The sequence below is a fragment of the Rhodnius prolixus genome, unplaced genomic scaffold, assembly GCF_049639745.1.
Source record: "Rhodnius prolixus isolate KJV_2025 unplaced genomic scaffold, Rpr scaffold_3, whole genome shotgun sequence".
Classification (NCBI taxonomy): Eukaryota; Metazoa; Arthropoda; class Insecta; order Hemiptera; family Reduviidae; genus Rhodnius; species Rhodnius prolixus.
The window spans coordinates 42,366,376-42,388,460 of NW_027411603.1; the positions used below are offsets into that span (position 1 = coordinate 42,366,376).

A 22,085-nucleotide genomic window follows, 5' to 3' on the forward strand; every position below is an offset into this window, starting at 1 on the left:
ATGCGAATAAATTTATTTAATTATTGTTTTTTTAACAAAATGGGAGAACTGGGTTTCTACTTTCTAAGTTCTTGACCTACAATTGGAGACTCAAGCGCTATCTGTTACCAAAGTTTTAAACTAACAGCGAAAAAAGACGTTTCTTGGTTGACATGCCAATTAAAAGGCGAGAAGTGTTAACGGCTTAATAATAATCATAAAAGAGTTTTTTTAATTACTATTTTTATTTTTTTACTAAGTTTTTTCTTTTAGAAATTTGTGTGAACAAAATATATATGACCGACAGTGCCACAATAGGCTTTCGGATCAGTGGCAAAGGCTTCTTATCAATCTTCATCGTATATTATTCAGATTAAGTAAAAGAATTTTTTATTAAACAAGTTGGATAAGTCTGTTGGCTTAAAAAGAAACTTATTAATCACAGATCTTGGAGATTCATTAGTCTGGAAATAAATAAAAAACTGCAGCTAATTGATTTGAGTGCTCTTTACTTAATTGTCCGTTGTGAAGTACTGTTAAAAATTTGTTTTAAAGACGATCGAGATAAATTCAAGACCCAGCAGAGATTTTTGTGTCATAATTGTGCTAAATGACATATAACATTGATATGTATGTAATTATCATGTTGTAAAGTAATTCACATAAGTCTTGGTATCATTTTGAAATTATTATCGTAATCTAAGTTAGGCAAACTTCGTTAGGAAAACTTAAGAATTTAGTTTGTAAAGTATTCCTTGTAACAGTTCAGTTACAAAATAATTTTTTGAAAATTTTGTTGTAACTTTTTATTTATTTATTACTTAGAATCAACATGCAACAACAATTTCTACATATGAGTAGAAACCTTAACAACAATAACCTCACCTCAGCCGTGATATGAATCCGATGTGCAATGTGGCAACCTGCATGGAGGTTGCTTTACATGTTTCTCTGTTTAATGCCCTGGAATTTGTGTTATTTGTGCCTCAGTTAATTTTATTAATTTCTCAATGTTTCTTATTTTGTTTGAGAGATTGTGAGTAATGATAACTGTGTTTTGATGGTGAATGATTAATCATTATCTCCGTAAATAATTAAAAAATGATTCACAGTCTATTTATTATAAATTCCTCTGGGTGAGTTTAATAAATGTGAAAAATTACAGAAATTTTAGCAAATATTGTCTTTAATATTCCACAGTATTTTTAAAAAATTGCTGAGTATAATGTAAATTTATAAAATATGTTTTCAGAAGAATAATCATTTTCATAATGAACATTTTTTCAGAGATGTATTCATGGAAAAACATTGGAAGAGTGTGATTTCTAGGTCTGTATGTGATTATTTTTTTGACGAACAGCGTAAAGTTGGAAATGCAGATGACATGCCACCAGTAATTGCGACACCTCATCATTATTTAATAAGCATACATCGATGTTCTATGTTTTTCGTTGCAGTTTGCATGACTGAAGGTAAGATGATTGTATTAACTTGGATATATTTTGAGAAATTTAATCTATGGTGATAAAAGTCATCTGAGTAAGTGTTTCTTCAATTTTGAAGTCCATTCTTAGGTAAGGATAGCTAGCCACTGACATACTTCATAGTCCTACCATTTTCTTGTTCATTTCAAACATTAATTCAGAGCTTTTTGGTTATTAGTGTTTGGAAATATGTTTGGTACTGATAACGCAATCCCCAGTTCTCGAAAGTAATTACTCTCGTAGCTAAATGAACTATTTGCAGAAGAAGAGAGAGGAAGCTTATTTACGTACACTTTGCAATTTGTCTATTCTTCTGTCTTTACCAGCGCAGATAGACAGTTGTCTATTTCCTTCATCCTGATAAGAATCTGTGCATTCATAATCTTCTGTAGTTTCGTAGATTGTAGACGAAGATTCATAAAATCAAAAATATAAATTTCACCCGGAGATGTGCCATTGGTCCCTTTAGTTGTTAAGACCTGCGATATGCAGTGATATACTTAGGTCTCCGTTTACACCTATGTTCAACCTCAACCAAAATGCCTGGCTAAAGTATCAAGAAGTATAAAAACTTTCTATTTCAGTGACTAGGGTCAGTCAAAACAAATTTACCATAAGTATTGCAGTCATAATCTACAAAAAAAAAACATTGATGTCAACATAACTCTTAAAACAATCATGTTACTGACAGAGTTTTCAAATTTTACAGTACCACCCTTGTTTGTTATTGAATTCCTTCATCGAGTAGTAGACACTTTTGATGATTACTTTGGTGAGTGTACTGAATCCATCATCAAAGAAAACTATGTGGTGGTGTACGAGGTATTATGATTCTCGTCAGTTTCTTTTTTTGATTTGCTACTACAATAAATCTAATAACTTATTATTGTTCTTTTTAATAGTTACTCGATGAGATGCTCGATAATGGCTTTCCGCTTGCTACAGAATCAAATATATTAAAGGAGTTAATAAAACCTCCAAATCTTTTAAGAACCATAGCCAATACTGTAACTGGCAAGTCAAAGTTGGTACATCAGTCCTCATATATACATTTTATTTATTTATTTATTATTATTATTGAGTATCAAATTATAATTATCAATGTTGGCAGTGTGAGCTCAACCCTCCCAAGTGGTCAGCTGTCGAATGTTCCTTGGAGAAGAACTGGAGTAAAATATACTAACAACGAAGCATATTTCGATGTTGTTGAGGAAGTTGATGCTATAATTGATAAATCCGGATCTACAGTATTCGCCGAAATACAAGGCTATGTAAGCAGAATGTACTAAGAATATATATATATTTACCGCACTACACCTTAATATTTGGTTGTAAAGCCTGTCTGAAACTATCTCTGTAAGCCCTGTTGAATTGTGCTGGGATTGACAGTGAAGTGTTGTGTTATAATATTGATAGAAACAACGTGTGTAAATATCATTCAAGAAAAATGCAAATATCATTAACTGAATCTTTTGTAAATTTGACCCTGACATGTTAACATTTGCCTTATTAGCTATAATATTTTTTCTAAAGTTGCAATTATTAATCATAGACAACTTTTTTGTTAGATTGATTGTTGTATTAAGCTGAGTGGAATGCCCGATTTAACTCTATCGTTTATGAACCCTAGATTATTTGATGATGTCAGCTTTCATCCTTGTGTAAGATTTAAGAGATGGGAGGTATATATTCTCTTTTATTCATTAAAAATATTTGTACGAAATAATTTATTCAAATTTTAATCATTCATTTTTTTTTGCAGTCAGAAAGAATACTTTCCTTCATACCACCAGATGGTAATATGAGATTAATGTCCTATCATATAGGATCTCAGAGTGTAGTAGCCATTCCTATTTATGTTAAGCATTGGCTAAGTTTTAAAGATGGAAGATTAGATATAACTGTAGGGCCAAAACAGACTATTGGTCGAACGGTAAATTATTTAATATAACAATATTCATAATGATAAGCTAATCAATTTCTCGTAAAATTAACCACTACATTACAATTACAAAAAAAAAAAAAAAAATGCAAAAGAAAAGCTAAGTCACGACAAAAAAAAGGCTTATTACAATCTTCATCTGTTGTGATTTATGGTGCTAGGTTTTATCTAACGAGAACGCCACTTCTTTACGGTTGTTATTGACTGTGGAAAACTTCTCATATAATGATTGAAGTTGATCTTGCTTGCAAAATATTATCTTAAAATACATATTAAGAGTGTGACCGAAAGGATCGACTTCGTAAAGAATGAAAAAATTGCCTTTCAGTGTAAGTGGAAAAGGCCCACAAACTTCAGATTTCTCGGAAAAAAAGCTATACATCTAGCTTAGTAGGTGCCACAACTTCCCACTGTGCTTTTACTATCGGCCGTTACGACATCGGTTTTTTTCTGAGTTTTTCAAACCATTTTCGAGTCGACTCTTTTTTTTTTAATTTCACATTTGACCAAATTCAGGTATAGGATGAAAGCTGTTATTAAATTGTTCCATTCAAATGTACAATAATATGATAAAAATCTTTTATGTAAAAAAAGTGATAGTTGGTTTGTATTTATATCATTTATCATATTTATAGAATTATAATAAATGCGAATACTAATAGAATACCTTCAAAGTTATTATAAACTCCCCCTAAAGATGAATTTCTTCCTTTTTTGTGAGCAAATATTATCTATTTTTTGTAAATTTTAAAGTGTCTTTCATTAGTTCAGTTTACTAAATGTCATTATGAATTTTATAGGTCGAAAATGTAATAGTAGAAATTCCTATGCCAAAGTCAGTGACGAATTGTGGACTTATTTGTAATCAAGGAAAATACTCTTTTGATCCGGTTAGTAGATTATTGATATGGGACATTGGAAGAATTGATATTACTAAACTACCAAATTTACAAGGAACTGTAAGTATTAATTCATTAATTTTTTACTTTAAAGACAACAAATATTTTACTTATACATTTTTTTAGTAATACACAATGAAAACCAATATTGTCTACGCCATATTTCATAATAAATTTGAATTTGTTTTGTTTTTAGATTGGTTACCAGGGTGGTACTGGTAGTGCCATTGAATCAAAACCAACTATTAATGTAAGCAATTAGTTTATATTCATATCTCCTTATCAAAAAGTTAAGTATAAGGGTAGATAAACTAAAAAAAAATATGATTAAATCTGAGAACTTAATTGAACTTTAATTTTTATCACCGAATATATTTAATTGCAGTCGCTAATCAAATTGATTTAATTATCCTCCATATGACTTTTCAACTAATAGTTCGAACCACGTTTTAGCGAGACCACTTTTCTGAGTATCTCTATAAATAAATAAATTTTGATTAATTTTTTCTCACTTAGACTTCACAAGCATATGGATGGCCAACCGTATGACTCATTAGACCAAGATCAGTCTATCGTACTCACATTTAACCATGAGATTTTTGTCCAAAATAGTTCCATTAGAGTGTTTGTGTAATTTAAGGAAACTACTCCTTTAGAATGTTTTGTGAATTTAAGTTAACTGCTGTTTGGTAAAAATGCTAGCTTATAGGAAAACTTAACTACATTAGTAGTGGTATGAGGAAGTCGTGTGAGTGTGCTCATTCGATTTTTTCAAAATAGTTCATTAAAATGAATTGTGTAATTTAAGGTAACTACTATTTGGTAAAAATACTAGTTTACTAGAAAATATAACTACATACGTATTAGTAAATAAAAGTCGTGTGAGTGTGCATATCAGATATTAAATTTGAAATAAAATCAAGGATAACTAAGCCGAAAATTGCCGAAGAAATCCGATCACATTCGGCTTGTCAGAGAGAAGAGAGAGAAAAGTGTTATTAAAAAGCACGGCTAAGGCACGTTGGGTTACAGATCTGGAATTCCTAGAATTTCAAGTTCTCTAACCCATCGGTCCTTGATGCCATAGGCAGAGTTGGGCAAAAATTTAATCAATTAAAAAACAATTGAATTAAACCGAAATTTAATTTTAATCATGATTCACTTTTAATTTAATCGGAATTTAATCAATTAAATAAAATATTTAATCATAACCAAAAATTAAGATTAAAATTAAATAATCAGAATTTTAATTGATTGAATAAATTCCAAAAGTTTTAATCACTTTGGACGATTAAATTTTTTAATTTAATCAAAATTTGAGAGATTAAATTTTTAAAACCAAACATTGCCAATGGTTAAACCAGAATCAGACCAATGCATCTTTATTCCACCTAGCTGCTGCCTCTTCTTTATCAATATTATCACTTTTCCCAAACTAGCCACTTTCATACTACCAGTCTGGTGACTCATATATACCATGTTGGTGACTCTCAAGACTTAGATAGGACCACCTTACTCTCACATTTAACCTAGATGGCGCTTCTCAAGACTTATATAGGACCACCTTACACTCACATTTAACCATGTTGGCGACTCACTAGACTTAGATAGGACCACCTTACACTCACATTTAACCATGTTTACTACCACTCATTATACTTAGATAGGACCACCTTACTCTCACATTTACCCAAGGTTACCCCTCATTATACTTACATAGAACCACCTTACACTCACATTTAACGATGTTGGCATTTAACCATGTTATAAACTACAGTTTTTTTTTATGCACAGATCTAAAAAGGTAGAAGATATAAAGGGTTAAAAATTTGTTAGGCCATGAAATTCTGTAAAATTGTGGCCGTTCTATATCTCCCATTGTGAACCACGTATTGGTAAGGAATTTTGTTCTCTTGTACATTTTGTTTTTCTCAATTATAAACTATAGTTACTTTGTGCACAGATCTAAAAAGGTAGAAGATATAAAGGATTGACAATTTTTTAGGTCATGAAATTCTGTAAAATTATGGCCGTTCTATATCTCCCACTGTGAAACACGTATTGGTATGGAATTTTGTTCTCTTGTACACTTTGTTTTTCTCAATAATAAACTACAGTTATTTCGTGCATAGATCTAAAACGGTAGAAGATATAAAGGATTGAAAATTTTTTGGGTCATGAAGTTCTGTAAAATTATGGCCGTTCTATATATCCCACTGTGAAACACGTATTGGTATGGAATTTTGTTCTCTTGTACACTTTGTTTTTCTCAATAATAAACTACAGTTTTTTTGTGCACGGATCTAAAAAGGTAGAAGATATAAAGAGTTGAAAATTTTTTGGGTCATGAAATTCTGTAAAATCGTGGACGTTCTATATCTCCCACTGTGAACCATGTATTGGTATGGAATTTTGTTCTCTTGTACACTTTGTTTTTCTCAATAATAAACTACAGTTATTTCGTGCATAGATCTAAAACGGTAGAAGATATAAAGGATTGAAAATTTTTTGGGTCATGAAGTTCTGTAAAATTATGGCCGTTCTATATCCCCCACTGTGAACCACTTATTGGTATGGAATTTTGTTCTCTTGTACACTTTGTTTTTCTCAATTATAAACTATAGTTATTTTGTGCATAGATCTAAAAAGGTAGAAGATATAAAGGGTTAAAAATTTGTTGGGTCATGAAATTCTGTAAAATTGTGGCCGTTCTATATCTCCCATTATGAACCACGTATTGGTATGGAATTTTGTTCTCTTGTACACTTTGTTTTTCTCAATAATAAACTACAGTTATTTCGTGCATAGATCTAAAACGGTAGAAGATATAAAGGATTGAAAATTTTTTGGGTCATGAAATTCTGTAAAATTGTGGCCGTTCTATATCTCCCACTGTGAACCACTTATTGGTATGGAATTTTGTTCTCTTGTACACTTTGTTTTTCTCAATAATAAACTACAGTATTTTTGTGCACAGATCTAAAAAGGTAGAAGATATAAAGGGTTGAAAATTTTTTGGGTCATGAAATTCTGTAAAATTATGGCTGTTCTCTATCTCCCACTGTGAACCATGTATTGGTATGGAATTTTGTTCTCTTGTACACTTTGTTTTTCTCAATAATAAACTACAGTTATTTCGTGCATAAATCTAAAACGGTAGAAGATATAAAGGATTGAAAATTTTTTGGGTCATGAAGTTCTGTAAAATTATGGCCGTTCTATATCCCCCACTGTGAACCACTTATTGGTATGGAATTTTGTTCTCTTGTACACTTTGTTTTTCTCAATTATAAACTATAGTTATTTTGTGCATAGATCTAAAAAGGTAGAAGATATAAAGGGTTAAAAATTTGTTGGGTCATGAAATTCTGTAAAATTGTGGCCGTTCTATATCTCCCATTATGAACCACGTATTGGTATGGAATTTTGTTCTCTTGTACACTTTGTTTTTCTCAATAATAAACTACAGTTATTTCGTGCATAGATCTAAAACGGTAGAAGATATAAAGGATTGAAAATTTTTTGGGTCATGAAATTCTGTAAAATTGTGGCCGTTCTATATCTCCCACTGTGAACCACTTATTGGTATGTAATTTAGTTCTCTTGTACACTTTGTTTTTCTCAATAATAAACTACAGTATTTTTGTGCACAGATCTAAAAAGGTAGAAGATATAAAGGGTTGAAAATTTTTTGGGTCATGAAATTCTGTAAAATTATGGCTGTTCTCTATCTCCCACTGTGAACCATGTATTGGTATGGAATTTTGTTCTCTTGTACACTTTGTTTTTCTCAATTATAAACTATAGTTATTTTGTGCATAGATCTAAAAAGGTAGAAGATATAAAGGGTTAAAAATTTGTTGGGTCATGAAATTCTGTAAAATTGTGGCCGTTCTATATCACCCATTGTGAACCACGTATTGGTATGGAATTTTGTTCTCTTGTACACTTTGTTTTTCTCAATAATAAACTACAGTTATTTCGTGCATAGATCTAAAACGGTAGAAGATATAAAGGATTGAAAATTTTTTGGGTCATGAAATTCTGTAAAATCGTGGACGTTCTATATCTCCCACTGTGAACCATGTATTGGTATGGAATATTGTTCTCTTGTACACTTTGTTTTTCTCAATAATAAACTACAGTTATTTCGTGCATAGATCTAAAACGGTAGAAGATATAAAGGATTGAAAATTTTTTGGGTCATGAAGTTCTGTAAAATTATGGCCGTTCTATATCTCCCACTGTGAAACACGTATTGGTATGGAATTTTGTTCTCTTGTACACTTTGTTTTTCTCAATAATAAACTACAGTATTTTTGTGCACAGATCTAAAAAGGTAGAAGATATAAAGGGTTGAAAATTTTTTGGGTCATGAAATTCTGTAAAATTGTGGCCGTTCTATATCTCCCACTGTGAAACACGTACTGGTATGGAATTTTGTTCTCTTGTACACTTTGTTTTTCTCAATAATAAACTACAGTATTTTTGTGCACAGATCTAAAACGGTAGAAGATATAAAGGGTTGAAAGTTTTTTGGGTCATGAAATTCTGTAAAATTATGGCTGTTCTCTATCTCCCACTGTGAACCATGTATTGGTATGGAATTTTGTTCTCTTGAACACTTTGTTTTTCTCAATTATAAACTATAGTTATTTTGTGCATAGATCTAAAAAGGTAGAAGATATAAAGGGTTAAAAATTTGTTGGGTCATGAAATTCTGTAAAATTGTGGCCGTTCTATATCTCCCATTGTGAACCACGTATTGGTATGGAATTTTGTTCTCTTGTACATTTTGTTTTTCTCAATTATAAACTATAGTTACTTTGTGCACAGATCTAAAAAGGTAGAAGATATAAAGGGTTGAAAATTTTTTGGGTCATGAAATTCTGTAAAATTATGGCCGTTCTATATCTCCCACTGTGAAACACGTATTGGTATGGAATTTTGTTCTCTTGTACACTTTGTTTTTCTCAATAATAACCTACAGTTATTTCGTGCATACATCTAAAACGGTAGAAGATATAAAGGATTGAAAATTTTTTGGGTCATGAAGTTCTGTAAAATTATGGCCGTTCTATATCTCCCACTGTGAAACACGTATTGGTATGGAATTTTCTTCTCTTGTACACTTTGTTTTTCTCAATAATAAACTACAGTTTTTTTGTGCACGGATCTAAAAAGGTAGAAGATATAAAGAGTTGAAAATTTTTTGGGTCATGAAATTCTGTAAAATCGTGGACGTTCTATATCTCCCACTGTGAACCATGTATTGGTATGGAATTTTGTTCTCTTGTACACTTTGTTTTTCTCAATAATAAACTACAGTTATTTCGTGCATAGATCTAAAACGGTAGAAGATATAAAGGATTGAAAATTTTTTGGGTCATGAAGTTCTGTAAAATTATGGCCGTTCTATATCTCCCACTGTGAAACACGTATTGGTATGGAATTTTTTTCTCTTGTACACTATGTTTTTCTCAATTATAAACTATAGTTATTTTGTGCACAGATCTAAAAAGGTAGAAGATATAAAGGGTTGAAAATTTTTAGGGTCATGAAATTCTGTAAAATTATGGCCATTCTATATCTCCCACTGTGAACCATGTATTGGTATGGAATTTTGTTCTCTTGTACACTTTGTTTTTCTCAATTATAAACTATAGTTATTTTGTGCCCAGATCTAAAGAGGTAGAAGATATAAAGGGTTGAAAATTTTTTGGGTCATCAAATTCGGTAAAATTGTGGCCGTTCTATATCTCCCACTGTGAACCACGTATTGGTATGGAATTTTGTTCTCTTGTACACTTTGTTTTTCTCAATTATAAACTACAGTTTTTTTGTGCACTGATCTAAAAAGGTAGAAGATATAAGGGGTTGAAAATTTTTTGGGTCATGAAATTCTGTAAAATTATGGCCGTTCTATATCTCCCACTGTGAAACACGTATTGGTATGGAATTTTGTTCTCTTGTACACTTTGTTTTTCTCAATAATAAACTACAGTTATTTCGTGCATAGATCTAAAACGGTAGAAGATATAAAGGATTGAAAATTTGTTGGGTCATGAAATTCTGTAAAATTATGGCCGTTCTATATCTCCCACTGTGAACCACGTATTGTTATGGAATTTAGTTCTCTTGTATATTTTGTTTTTCTCAATTATAAACTATAGTTATTCTATGCATAGATCTAAAAAGGTAGAAGATATAAAGGGTTGAAAATTTTTTGGGTCATGAAATTCTGTAAAATTATGGCCGTTCTATATCTCCCACTGTGAAACACGTATTGGTATGGAATTTTGTTCTCTTGTACACTTTGTTTTTCTCAATAATAAACTACAGTATTTTTGTGCACAGATCTAAAAAGGTAGAAGATATAAAGGGTTGAAAATTTTTTGGGTCATGAAATTCTGTAAAATTGTGGCCGTTCTATATCTCCCACTGTGAACCATGTATTGATATGGAATTTTGTTCTCTTGTACACTTTGTTTTTCTCAATTATAAACTACAGTTTTTTTGTGGACAGACCTAAAAAGGTAGAAGATATAAAGGGTTGAAAATTTTTTGGTTCATGAAATTCTGTAAAATTATGGCCGTTCTATATCTCCCACTGTGAAACACGTATTGGTATGGAATTTTGTTCTCTTGTACACTTTGTTTTTCTCAATAATAAACTACAGTATTTTTGTGCACAGATCTAAAAAGGTAGAAGATATAAAGGGTTGAAAATTTTTTGGGTCATGAAATTCTGTAAAATTATGGCTGTTCTCTATCTCCCACTGTGAACCATGTATTGGTATGGAATTTTGTTCTCTTGTACACTTTGTTTTTCTCAATAATAAACTACAGTTATTTCGTGCATAGATCTAAAACGGTAGAAGATATAAAGGATTGAAAATTTTTTGGGTCATGAAGTTCTGTAAAATTATGGCCGTTCTATATCTCCCACTGTGAAACACGTATTGGTATGGAATTTTGTTCTCTTGTACACTTTGTTTTTCTCAATAATAAACTACAGTATTTTTGTGCACAGATCTAAAAAGGTAGAAGATATAAAGGGTTGAAAATTTTTTGGGTCATGAAATTCTGTAAAATTGTGGCCGTTCTATATCTCCCACTGTGAACCATGTATTTATATGGAATTTTGTTCTCTTGTACACTTTGTTTTTCTCAATTATAAACTACAGTTTTTTTGTGGACAGACCTAAAAAGGTAGAAGATATAAAGGGTTGAAAATTTTTTGGTTCATGAAATTCTGTAAAATTATGGCCGTTCTATATCTCCCACTGTGAAACACGTATTGGTATGGAATTTTGTTCTCTTGTACACTTTGTTTTTCTCAATAATAAACTACAGTATTTTTGTGCACAGATCTAAAAAGGTAGAAGATATAAAGGGTTGAAAATTTTTTGGGTCATGAAATTCTGTAAAATTATGGCTGTTCTCTATCTCCCACTGTGAACCATGTATTGGTATGGAATTTTGTTCTCTTGTACACTTTGTTTTTCTCAATTATAAACTACAGTTTTTTTGTGCACCGATCTAAAAAGGTAGAAGATATAAAGGGTTAAAAATTTTTTGGGTCATGAAATTCTGTAAAATTGTGGCCGTTCTATATCTCCCATTGTGAACCACGTATTGGTATGGAATTTTGTTCTCTTGTACATTTTGTTTTTCTCAATTATAAACTATAGTTACTTTGTGCACAGATCTAAAACGGTAGAAGATATAAAGGATTGAAAATTTTTTGGGTCATGAAATTCTGTAAAATCGTGGACGTTCTATATCTCCCACTGTGAACCATGTATTGGTATGGAATTTTGTTCTCTTGTACACTTTGTTTTTCTCAATAATAAACTACAGTTATTTCGTGCATAGATCTAAAACGGTAGAAGATATAAAGGATTGAAAATTTTTTGGGTCATGAAGTTCTGTAAAATTATGGCCGTTCTATATCTCCCACTGTGAAACACGTATTGGTATGGAATTTTGTTCTCTTGTACACTTTGTTTTTCTCAATAATAAACTACAGTATTTTTGTGCACAGATCTAAAAAGGTAGAAGATATAAAGGGTTGAAAATTTTTTGGGTCATGAAATTCTGTAAAATTGTGGCCGTTCTATATCTCCCACTGTGAAACACGTATTGGTATGGAATTTTGTTCTCTTGTACACTTTGTTTTTCTCAATTATAAACTATAGTTATTTTGTGCATAGATCTAAAAAGGTAGAAGATATAAAGGGTTAAAAATTTGTTGGGTCATGAAATTCTGTAAAATTGTGGCCGTTCTATATCTCCCATTGTGAACCACGTATTGGTATGGAATTTTGTTCTCTTGTACATTTTGTTTTTCTCAATTATAAACTATAGTTACTTTGTGCACAGATCTAAAAAGGTAGAAGATATAAAGGGTTGAAAATTTTTTGGGTCATGAAATTCTGTAAAATTATGGCCGTTCTATATCTCCCACTGTGAAACACGTATTGGTATGGAATTTTGTTCTCTTGTACACTTTGTTTTTCTCAATAATAACCTACAGTTATTTCGTGCATACATCTAAAACGGTAGAAGATATAAAGGATTGAAAATTTTTTGGGTCATGAAGTTCTGTAAAATTATGGCCGTTCTATATCTCCCACTGTGAAACACGTATTGGTATGGAATTTTCTTCTCTTGTACACTTTGTTTTTCTCAATAATAAACTACAGTTTTTTTGTGCACGGATCTAAAAAGGTAGAAGATATAAAGAGTTGAAAATTTTTTGGGTCATGAAATTCTGTAAAATCGTGGACGTTCTATATCTCCCACTGTGAACCATGTATTGGTATGGAATTTTGTTCTCTTGTACACTTTGTTTTTCTCAATAATAAACTACAGTTATTTCGTGCATAGATTTAAAACGGTAGAAGATATAAAGGATTGAAAATTTTTTGGGTCATGAAGTTCTGTAAAATTATGGCCGTTCTATATCTCCCACTGTGAAACACGTATTGGTATGGAATTTTTTTCTCTTGTACACTATGTTTTTCTCAATTATAAACTATAGTTATTTTGTGCACAGATCTAAAAAGGTAGAAGATATAAAGGGTTGAAAATTTTTTGGGTCATGAAATTCTGTAAAATTATGGCCATTCTATATCTCCCACTGTGAACCATGTATTGGTATGGAATTTTGTTCTCTTGTACACTTTGTTTTTCTCAATTATAAACTATAGTTATTTTGTGCCCAGATCTAAAGAGGTAGAAGATATAAAGGGTTGAAAATTTTTTGGGTCATCAAATTCGGTAAAATTGTGGCCGTTCTATATCTCCCACTGTGAACCACGTATTGGTATGGAATTTTGTTCTCTTGTACACTTTGTTTTTCTCAATAATAAACTACAGTATTTTTGTGCACAGATCTAAAAAGGTAGAAGATATAAAGGGTTGAAAATTTTTTGGGTCATGAAATTCTGTAAAATTGTGGCCGTTCTATATCTCCCACTGTGAAACACGTATTGGTATGGAATTTTGTTCTCTTGTACACTTTGTTTTTCTCAATTATAAACTATAGTTATTTTGTGCATAGATCTAAAAAGGTAGAAGATATAAAGGGTTAAAAATTTGTTGGGTCATGAAATTCTGTAAAATTGTGGCCGTTCTATATCTCCCATTGTGAACCACGTATTGGTATGGAATTTTGTTCTCTTGTACATTTTGTTTTTCTCAATTATAAACTATAGTTACTTTGTGCACAGATCTAAAAAGGTAGAAGATATAAAGGGTTGAAAATTTTTTGGGTCATGAAATTCTGTAAAATTATGGCCGTTCTATATCTCCCACTGTGAAACACGTATTGGTATGGAATTTTGTTCTCTTGTACACTTTGTTTTTCTCAATAATAACCTACAGTTATTTCGTGCATACATCTAAAACGGTAGAAGATATAAAGGATTGAAAATTTTTTGGGTCATGAAGTTCTGTAAAATTATGGCCGTTCTATATCTCCCACTGTGAAACACGTATTGGTATGGAATTTTCTTCTCTTGTACACTTTGTTTTTCTCAATAATAAACTACAGTTTTTTTGTGCACGGATCTAAAAAGGTAGAAGATATAAAGAGTTGAAAATTTTTTGGGTCATGAAATTCTGTAAAATCGTGGACGTTCTATATCTCCCACTGTGAACCATGTATTGGTATGGAATTTTGTTCTCTTGTACACTTTGTTTTTCTCACTAATAAACTACAGTTATTTCGTGCATAGATCTAAAACGGTAGAAGATATAAAGGATTGAAAATTTTTTGGGTCATGAAGTTCTGTAAAATTATGGCCGTTCTATATCTCCCACTGTGAAACACGTATTGGTATGGAATTTTTTTCTCTTGTACACTATGTTTTTCTCAATTATAAACTATAGTTATTTTGTGCACAGATCTAAAAAGGTAGAAGATATAAAGGGTTGAAAATTTTTTGGGTCATGAAATTCTGTAAAATTATGGCCATTCTATATCTCCCACTGTGAACCATGTATTGGTATGGAATTTTGTTCTCATGTACACTTTGTTTTTCTCAATTATAAACTATAGTTATTTTGTGCCCAGATCTAAAGAGGTAGAAGATATAAAGGGTTGAAAATTTTTTGGGTCATCAAATTCGGTAAAATTGTGGCCGTTCTATATCTCCCACTGTGAACCACGTATTGGTATGGAATTTTGTTCTCTTGTACACTTTGTTTTTCTCAATTATAAACTACAGTTTTTTTGTGCACTGATCTAAAAAGGTAGAAGATATAAGGGGTTGAAAATTTTTTGGGTCATGAAATTCTGTAAAATTATGGCCGTTCTATATCTCCCACTGTGAAACACGTATTGGTATGGAATTTTGTTCTCTTGTACACTTTGTTTTTCTCAATAATAAACTACAGTTATTTCGTGCATAGATCTAAAACGGTAGAAGATATAAAGGATTGAAAATTTGTTGGGTCATGAAATTCTGTAAAATTATGGCCGTTCTATATCTCCCACTGTGAACCACGTATTGTTATGGAATTTAGTTCTCTTGTACATTTTGTTTTTCTCAATTATAAACTATAGTTATTTTATGCATAGATCTAAAAAGGTAGAAGATATAAAGGGTTGAAAATTTTTTGGGTCATGAAATTCTGTAAAATTATGGCCGTTCTATATCTCCCACTGTGAAACACGTATTGGTATGGAATTTTGTTCTCTTGTACACTTTGTTTTTCTCAATAATAAACTACAGTATTTTTGTGCACAGATCTAAAAAGGTAGAAGATATAAAGGGTTGAAAATTTTTTGGGTCATGAAATTCTGTAAAATTGTGGCCGTTCTATATCTCCCACTGTGAACCATGTATTGATATGGAATTTTGTTCTCTTGTACACTTTGTTTTTCTCAATTATAAACTACAGTTTTTTTGTGGACAGACCTAAAAAGGTAGAAGATATAAAGGGTTGAAAATTTTTTGGTTCATGAAATTCTGTAAAATTATGGCCGTTCTATATCTCCCACTGTGAAACACGTATTGGTATTGAATTTTGTTCTCTTGTACACTTTGTTTTTCTCAATAATAAACTACAGTATTTTTGTGCACAGATCTAAAAAGGTAGAAGATATAAAGGGTTGAAAATTTTTTGGGTCATGAAATTCTGTAAAATTATGGCTGTTCTCTATCTCCCACTGTGAACCATGTATTGGTATGGAATTTTGTTCTCTTGTACACTTTGTTTTTCTCAATTATAAACTACAGTTTTTTTGTGCACCGATCTAAAAAGGTAGAAGATATAAAGGGTTAAAAATTTTTTGGGTCATGAAATTCTGTAAAATTGTGGCCGTTCTATATCTCCCATTGTGAACCACGTATTGGTATGGAATTTTGTTCTCTTGTACATTTTGTTTTTCTCAATTATAAACTATAGTTACTTTGTGCACAGATCTAAAAAGGTAGAAGACATAAAGGGTTGAAAATTTTTTGGGTCATGAAATTCTGTAAAATTATGGCCGTTCTATATCTCCCACTGTGAAACACGTATTGGTATGGAATTTTGTTCTCTTGTACACTTTGTTTTTCTCAATAATAAACTACAGTTATTTCGTGCATAGATCTAAAACGGTAGAAGATATAAAGGATTGAAAATTTTTTAGGTCATGAAGTTCTGTAAAATTATGGCCGTTCTATATCTCCCACTGTGAAACACGTATTGGTATGGAATTTTGTTCTCTTGTACACTTTGTTTTTCTCAATAATAAACTACAGTTTTTTTGTGCACGGATCTAAAAAGGTAGAAGATATAAAGGGTTGAAAATTTTTTGGGTCATGAAATCCTGTAAAATCGTGGATGTTCTATATCTCCCACTGTGAACCATGTATTGGTATGGAATTTTGTTCTCTTGTACACTTTGTTTTTCTCAGTTATAAACTATAGTTATTTTGTGCACAGATCTAAAGAGGTAGAAGATATAAAGGGTTGAAAATTTTTTGGGTCATCAAATTCGGTAAAATTGTGGCCGTTCTATATCTCCCACTGTGAACCACTTATTGATATGGAATTTTGTTCTCTTATACACTTTGTTTTTCTCAATTATAAACTATAGTTATTTTATGCATAAATCTAAAAAGGTAGAAGATATAAAGGGTTGAAAATTTTTTGGGTCATGAAATTCTGTAAAATCGTGGCCGTTCTTTATCTCCCACTGTGAACCATGTATTGATATGGAATTTTGTTCTCTTATACACTTTGTTTTTCTCAATTATAAACTATAGTTATTTTGTGCACAGATCTAAAAAGGTAGAAGATATAAAGGGTTGAAAATTTTTTGGGTCATGAAATTCTGTAAAATAATGGCCATTCTATATCTCCCACTGTGAACCATGTATTGGTATGGAATTTTGTTCTCTTGTACACTTTGTTTTTCTCAATTATAAACTATAGTTATTTTGTGCACAGATCTAAAGAGGTAGAAGATATAAAGGGTTGAAAATTTTTTGGGTCATCAAATTCGGTAAAATTGTGGCCGTTCTATATCTCCCACTGTGAACCACTTATTGATATGGAATTTTGTTCTCTTATACACTTTGTTTTTCTCAATTATAAACTATAGTTATTTTATGCATAGATCTAAAAAGGTAGAAGATATAAAGGGTTGAAAATTGGTTGGGTCATGAAATTCTGTAAAATTATGGCCGTTCTATATCTCCCACTGTGAAACACGTATTGGTATGGAATTTTGTTCTCTTGTACACTTTGTTTTTCTCAATAATAAACTACAGTTTTTTTGTGCACAGATCTAAAAAGGTAGAAGATATAAAGGGTTGAAAATTTTTTGGGTCATGAAATTCTGTAAAATTATAGCCATTCTATATCTCCCACTGTGAACCATGTATTGGTATGGAATTTTGTTCTCTTGTACACTTTGTTTTTCTCAATTATAAACTATAGTTATTTTGTGCACAGATCTAAAGAGGTAGAAGATAGAAAGGGTTGAAAATTTTTTGGGTCATGAAATTCGGTAAATTTGTGGCCGTTCTATATCTCCCACTGTGAACCACGTATTGGTATGGAATTTTGTTCTCTTGTACACTTTGTTTTTCTCAATTATAAACTACAGTTTTTTTGTGCACCGATCTAAAAAGGTAGAAGATATAAAGGGTTGAAAATTTGTTGGGTCATGAAATTCTGTAAAATTATGGCCGTTCTATATCTCCCACTGTGAACCACGTATTGTTATGGAATTTTGTTCTCTTGTACATTTTGTTTTTCTCAATTATAAACTATAGTTATTTTATGCATAGATCTAAAAAGGTAGAAGATATAAAGGGTTGAAAATTGGTTGGGTCATAAAATTCTGTAAAATTATGGCTGTTCTATATCTCCCATTGTGAACCACGTATTGGTATGGAATTTTGTTCTCATGTACATTTTGTTTTTCTCAGTTATAAACTATAGTTATTTTGTGCACAGATCTAAAAAGGTAGAAGATATAAAGGGTTGAAAATTTTTTGGGTCATGAAATTCTGTAAAATTATGGCCGTTCTATATCTCCCACTGTTAAACACGTATTGGTATGGAATTTTGTTCTCTTGTACATTTTGTTTTTCTCAGTTATAAACTATAGTTATTTTGTGCACAGATCTAAAAAGGTAGAAGATATAAAGGGATGAAAATTTGTTGGGTCATGAAATTCTGTAAAATTATGGCCGTTCTATATCTCCCACTGTGAAACACGTATTGGTATGGAATTTTGTTCTCTTGTACACTTTGTTTTTCTCAATAATAAACTACAGTTTTTTTGTGCACAGATCTAAAAAGGTAGAAGATATAAAGGGTTGAAGATTTTTTGGGTCATGAAATTCTGTAAAATCGTGGCCGTTCTATATCTCCCTCTGTGAACCACGTATTGGTATGGAATTTTGTTCTCTTGTACTCTTTGTTTTTCTCAATTATAAACTATAGTTTTTTTGTGCACAGATCTAAAAAGGTAGAAGATATAAAGGGTTGAAAATTTTTTGGGTCATGAAATTCTATAAAATTATGGCCGTTCTATATCTCCCACCGTGAACCACGTATTCTTATGAAATTTTGTTCTCTTGTACACTTTGTTTTTCTCAATTATTAACTATAGTTATTTTGTGCACAGATCTATAATTTTTGAACAGAATTTCAAATTATTTAATATTAGTGTTCCGCGAGAAAAATATATACTTATAATTGTGTTCCGCGTCTATGAAAAGGTTAAGAACCACTGGTCTAGAGACTCGTGAAGAAGTCCAAGTCTACAATAATTAACCGAAAATTATTTTTTGAAGACGCTTAGAAAAAGTGCCTCGCCAAAACGTGGTTCGATCCATTGGTTGAAAAGCCATAAAAGTGGATGATTAAATTAGTTTGATTAACGATTGAAATTGAACTAATTCGGTGATTAAAATTAAAGTTCAATTTAATTCTCAGATTTAATCATAATTTTTTAAGTTTGATTAAATTAGTTTGATTAACGATTAAATCTGAAATTTAATTGATTGAATAATTGTCATATGATTAAAATTACGATTAAATTAGCCGATTAAATTCTGATTAAATTAAAAATAAATGTAATCAATTAAATTTAGAATTTAATTTTTTTTTTAATCAGTGCCCAACTCTGGCCATAGGTTTAGACTGACTTTACTATTCTGTACTTAGTTTATCCGCTATATCTCAGGAACGGATAATCGTAGAAACTTCAAATTTGATATTTTGTTCAAGTGTCACCACCGGAAGTGATAATAAATTTTTGATCAAAATAGGCCCACCGGAAGTAGCACTTTACTGAATAGATTTTTCACTTTTTTACGTTTTTTCAAAAACTGCTTTTCCGATTTTCTTTAAACTTAGTATAATTATAGCCCACAAATAGTTCTATAACTTTTATTTGAAACATTTTTCTGAAATAATTCGATTAAGGGCACTTTTGGGGGAGGGGGGTGGTGGGTCAGTCCGGTAGAAGCCAATTCGCTTACTCTTTATGGTGGGATACTCTTTACTAAGCAGATGTATATGAAAATGGCCAGCATAAGGATCTGATTCATCTAATCAATTCTAAACAAAATTAATGAAAATTTAATGCAGTAATATTACTTAAATGATATCAATTGTAATGAAATTTTAATAAAACACATATGTAAATGAAATGTTGGGTACTTTCTAATTTGTGTACCTTTTGTCGTTTAATCTACCGTTATACTTTAAGTTTTTGTTAAGAAGAATTTTGTACCTTTTGGATAGTTCTGTTTATAGTTTTATAGTCCTATTATGAACAATATTTTCAAATCATACACATCTCTGAATATGATCTTCCTGCGTATAGTTTGCCTTTATATTGTGTAATATAATGAATAACTCTGACGGCCCCTTGGCCATTTTCAACCGGGGTTTAGGGTTATTAATTATTCAGTACAATTAATAGCTATTGGTTTTTATTGAATTTACTAATTTTTGTGGTTTTTTTAATTATATTTTAATAACATTGATTATTTAACATTTCTTTTAGGTGAAATTCACAATTAATCAAATGGCAGTCTCTGGTCTGAAAGTAAATCGATTAGATATGTATGGAGAAAAGTACAAGCCTTTTAAAGGGGTCAAGTATATAACAAAAGCTGGAAAATTTCAAATAAGAATGTGAATCAATTCTAAAATCTTTGTAATCCAGAAAAGATTAATACAACGATCTGTATATTATTGTGCAATACTGAGCTTGATATGAAAAAGAATAATTAATGAAATAATGGTTTTCCAAAATAATTATGTTCTATGAACAATTTTGAAAGAAGGTTGTCATTTTCATGGCATTCCTATCAGCATAATAATTGTATATAGTTACGCTGACTTTATATAACTTTCCATTCTTTGACTGTAGCTGCAGTTTTTCAAAATTTTATGAAAAAAAAAATTCAATTCAATTGGATTAGTCTACCTAATGTTTTAATTTTTAGTTGTATGCTCTCCATTATTGTAAGCATTATTCTCTATTATTACTAATTAATGTATATAATTAATATTTTTTGTTATGAATATTTTTTCTATGAAATATATATATATATATGTATCATTATTTTCATTTTACATTTTTCTTTTTTTAAAAGCGCTAATAATATATTCTTTTAGGTTTAATAATTACGTAAATTAAAGATATTTTATTATTAAGCGCTTGTGGGGGTGGACTAGGGCACACTATGCAATCTCTCAAGTATATAATAATCCATTATCCAAGATCTTAGCTGTTCACAACCAATGGCTCCCTGTAAAACCTTGTGTATTGTGTGAGCTTTAGATGGCATCAAGTGTAAGTGTGGTTAGACTGGAAGACCAGCAGAAACGCCAGGAGCTCAGAAATAGTGAATAGACCACTTTCCCCAAATGAGGCTGTAATAAGCAATAAGCATGATAAACTAGTATTTTATTCCTTAATTATTTTCTGTTTCTTCTATAAATGATGCAAGAAATTCACGAACCTAGTTACTTATAATGCAGTAAAAACGTCCTTTGGATCCAATCTATGTTTTTCATTCCGCAAACTTTTTTATATTCTGTTGCTAGATATTTAAAATAAATAGATAAAATAAAAAAAGCATATTTTATTAAAGGTATCTTGCATGGATTGTATCTTGTTGGACAACCACTAAAATCTTATTCTTCTCTTTTACTTTCCTTAGAGAAAACCACCGAATCTGAAATGATAAAGTTTTTGAAGACAAGAATTTTCTAGTACTTCTATAATATTGTATAATACTTATTGCTAATAATTATAGCTGCAACTCCGTCGAATCTGTTGAATATTATACTCTCTTATTATCTGAACTATTGTGTATTTGAAAAACGTTCACTACATTATCTGGTATTGAATTTGGAAGTATTATTATAACTACACGTCAGTGAGGAGAAATTAAGTCTTCCAAAGCCCTTCTAGTCCCATTTAGCTAAACGAAAAAAAGAACAAATCCAAAGTAACAGAAAGATCCAGATCCGAACTGTGGTCATTGATATGCTACCGAATAGTATTTCTTTGAAAGTTTGAGAAATGAAGGTGATTAATACTTAAATTTTAATTAATATTTAATTCTTAATTCTTTAATTATTATGCGATTGTCAAGTACCTTTTTGGCTAATTGAAAACACCGTTCGCAACTGAGAAAAATTTCACTTCTCAGTTTAGCCGTTAACTTGACGTATTAACACACCCTTTAAATTGTTACAATTTGTTGGTTAGTGTTATATAAAGTTGGTTAGGGAATGTATATGTTC

The 22,085-nt window shown here is 30.8% G+C and overlaps 1 protein-coding gene and 1 long non-coding RNA gene across 3 annotated transcripts; one reads left to right on the top strand and one right to left on the bottom strand.

Moving 5' to 3' along the window:
* Window positions 1–853: 853 nt before the first annotated feature.
* Window positions 854–20,889, top strand: cm (AP-3 complex subunit carmine). 2 transcript variants are annotated; one of them, XR_012457669.1, is made up of 11 exons: window positions 854–1,115; window positions 1,267–1,451; window positions 2,173–2,285; window positions 2,366–2,487; window positions 2,575–2,734; window positions 3,032–3,145; window positions 3,226–3,396; window positions 4,206–4,364; window positions 4,501–4,554; window positions 6,099–6,199; window positions 20,332–20,427. XR_012457669.1 is itself a non-coding variant. In XM_074125336.1 (10 exons), exons 1-10 carry the CDS (start codon window positions 1,081–1,083, stop codon window positions 20,464–20,466), a joined length of 1,248 nt encoding a protein of 415 aa, XP_073981437.1. In that variant the 5' UTR covers window positions 854–1,080; the 3' UTR covers window positions 20,467–20,889. The 2 variants fall into 2 exon arrangements, 1 of the variants encoding a protein (XP_073981437.1); XM_074125336.1 differs by lacking the exon at window positions 6,099–6,199 and having other exon boundaries at window positions 20,332–20,889.
* LOC141452875 (uncharacterized) lies at window positions 20,371–22,080 on the bottom strand. The gene is made up of 3 exons (XR_012457672.1): window positions 21,938–22,080; window positions 21,296–21,511; window positions 20,371–21,206 (listed from the first exon to the last, which is right to left on the bottom strand). It is a non-coding gene; the product is annotated as an uncharacterized lncRNA (long non-coding RNA).
* Between the last annotated feature and the right edge of the window lie 5 nt (window positions 22,081–22,085).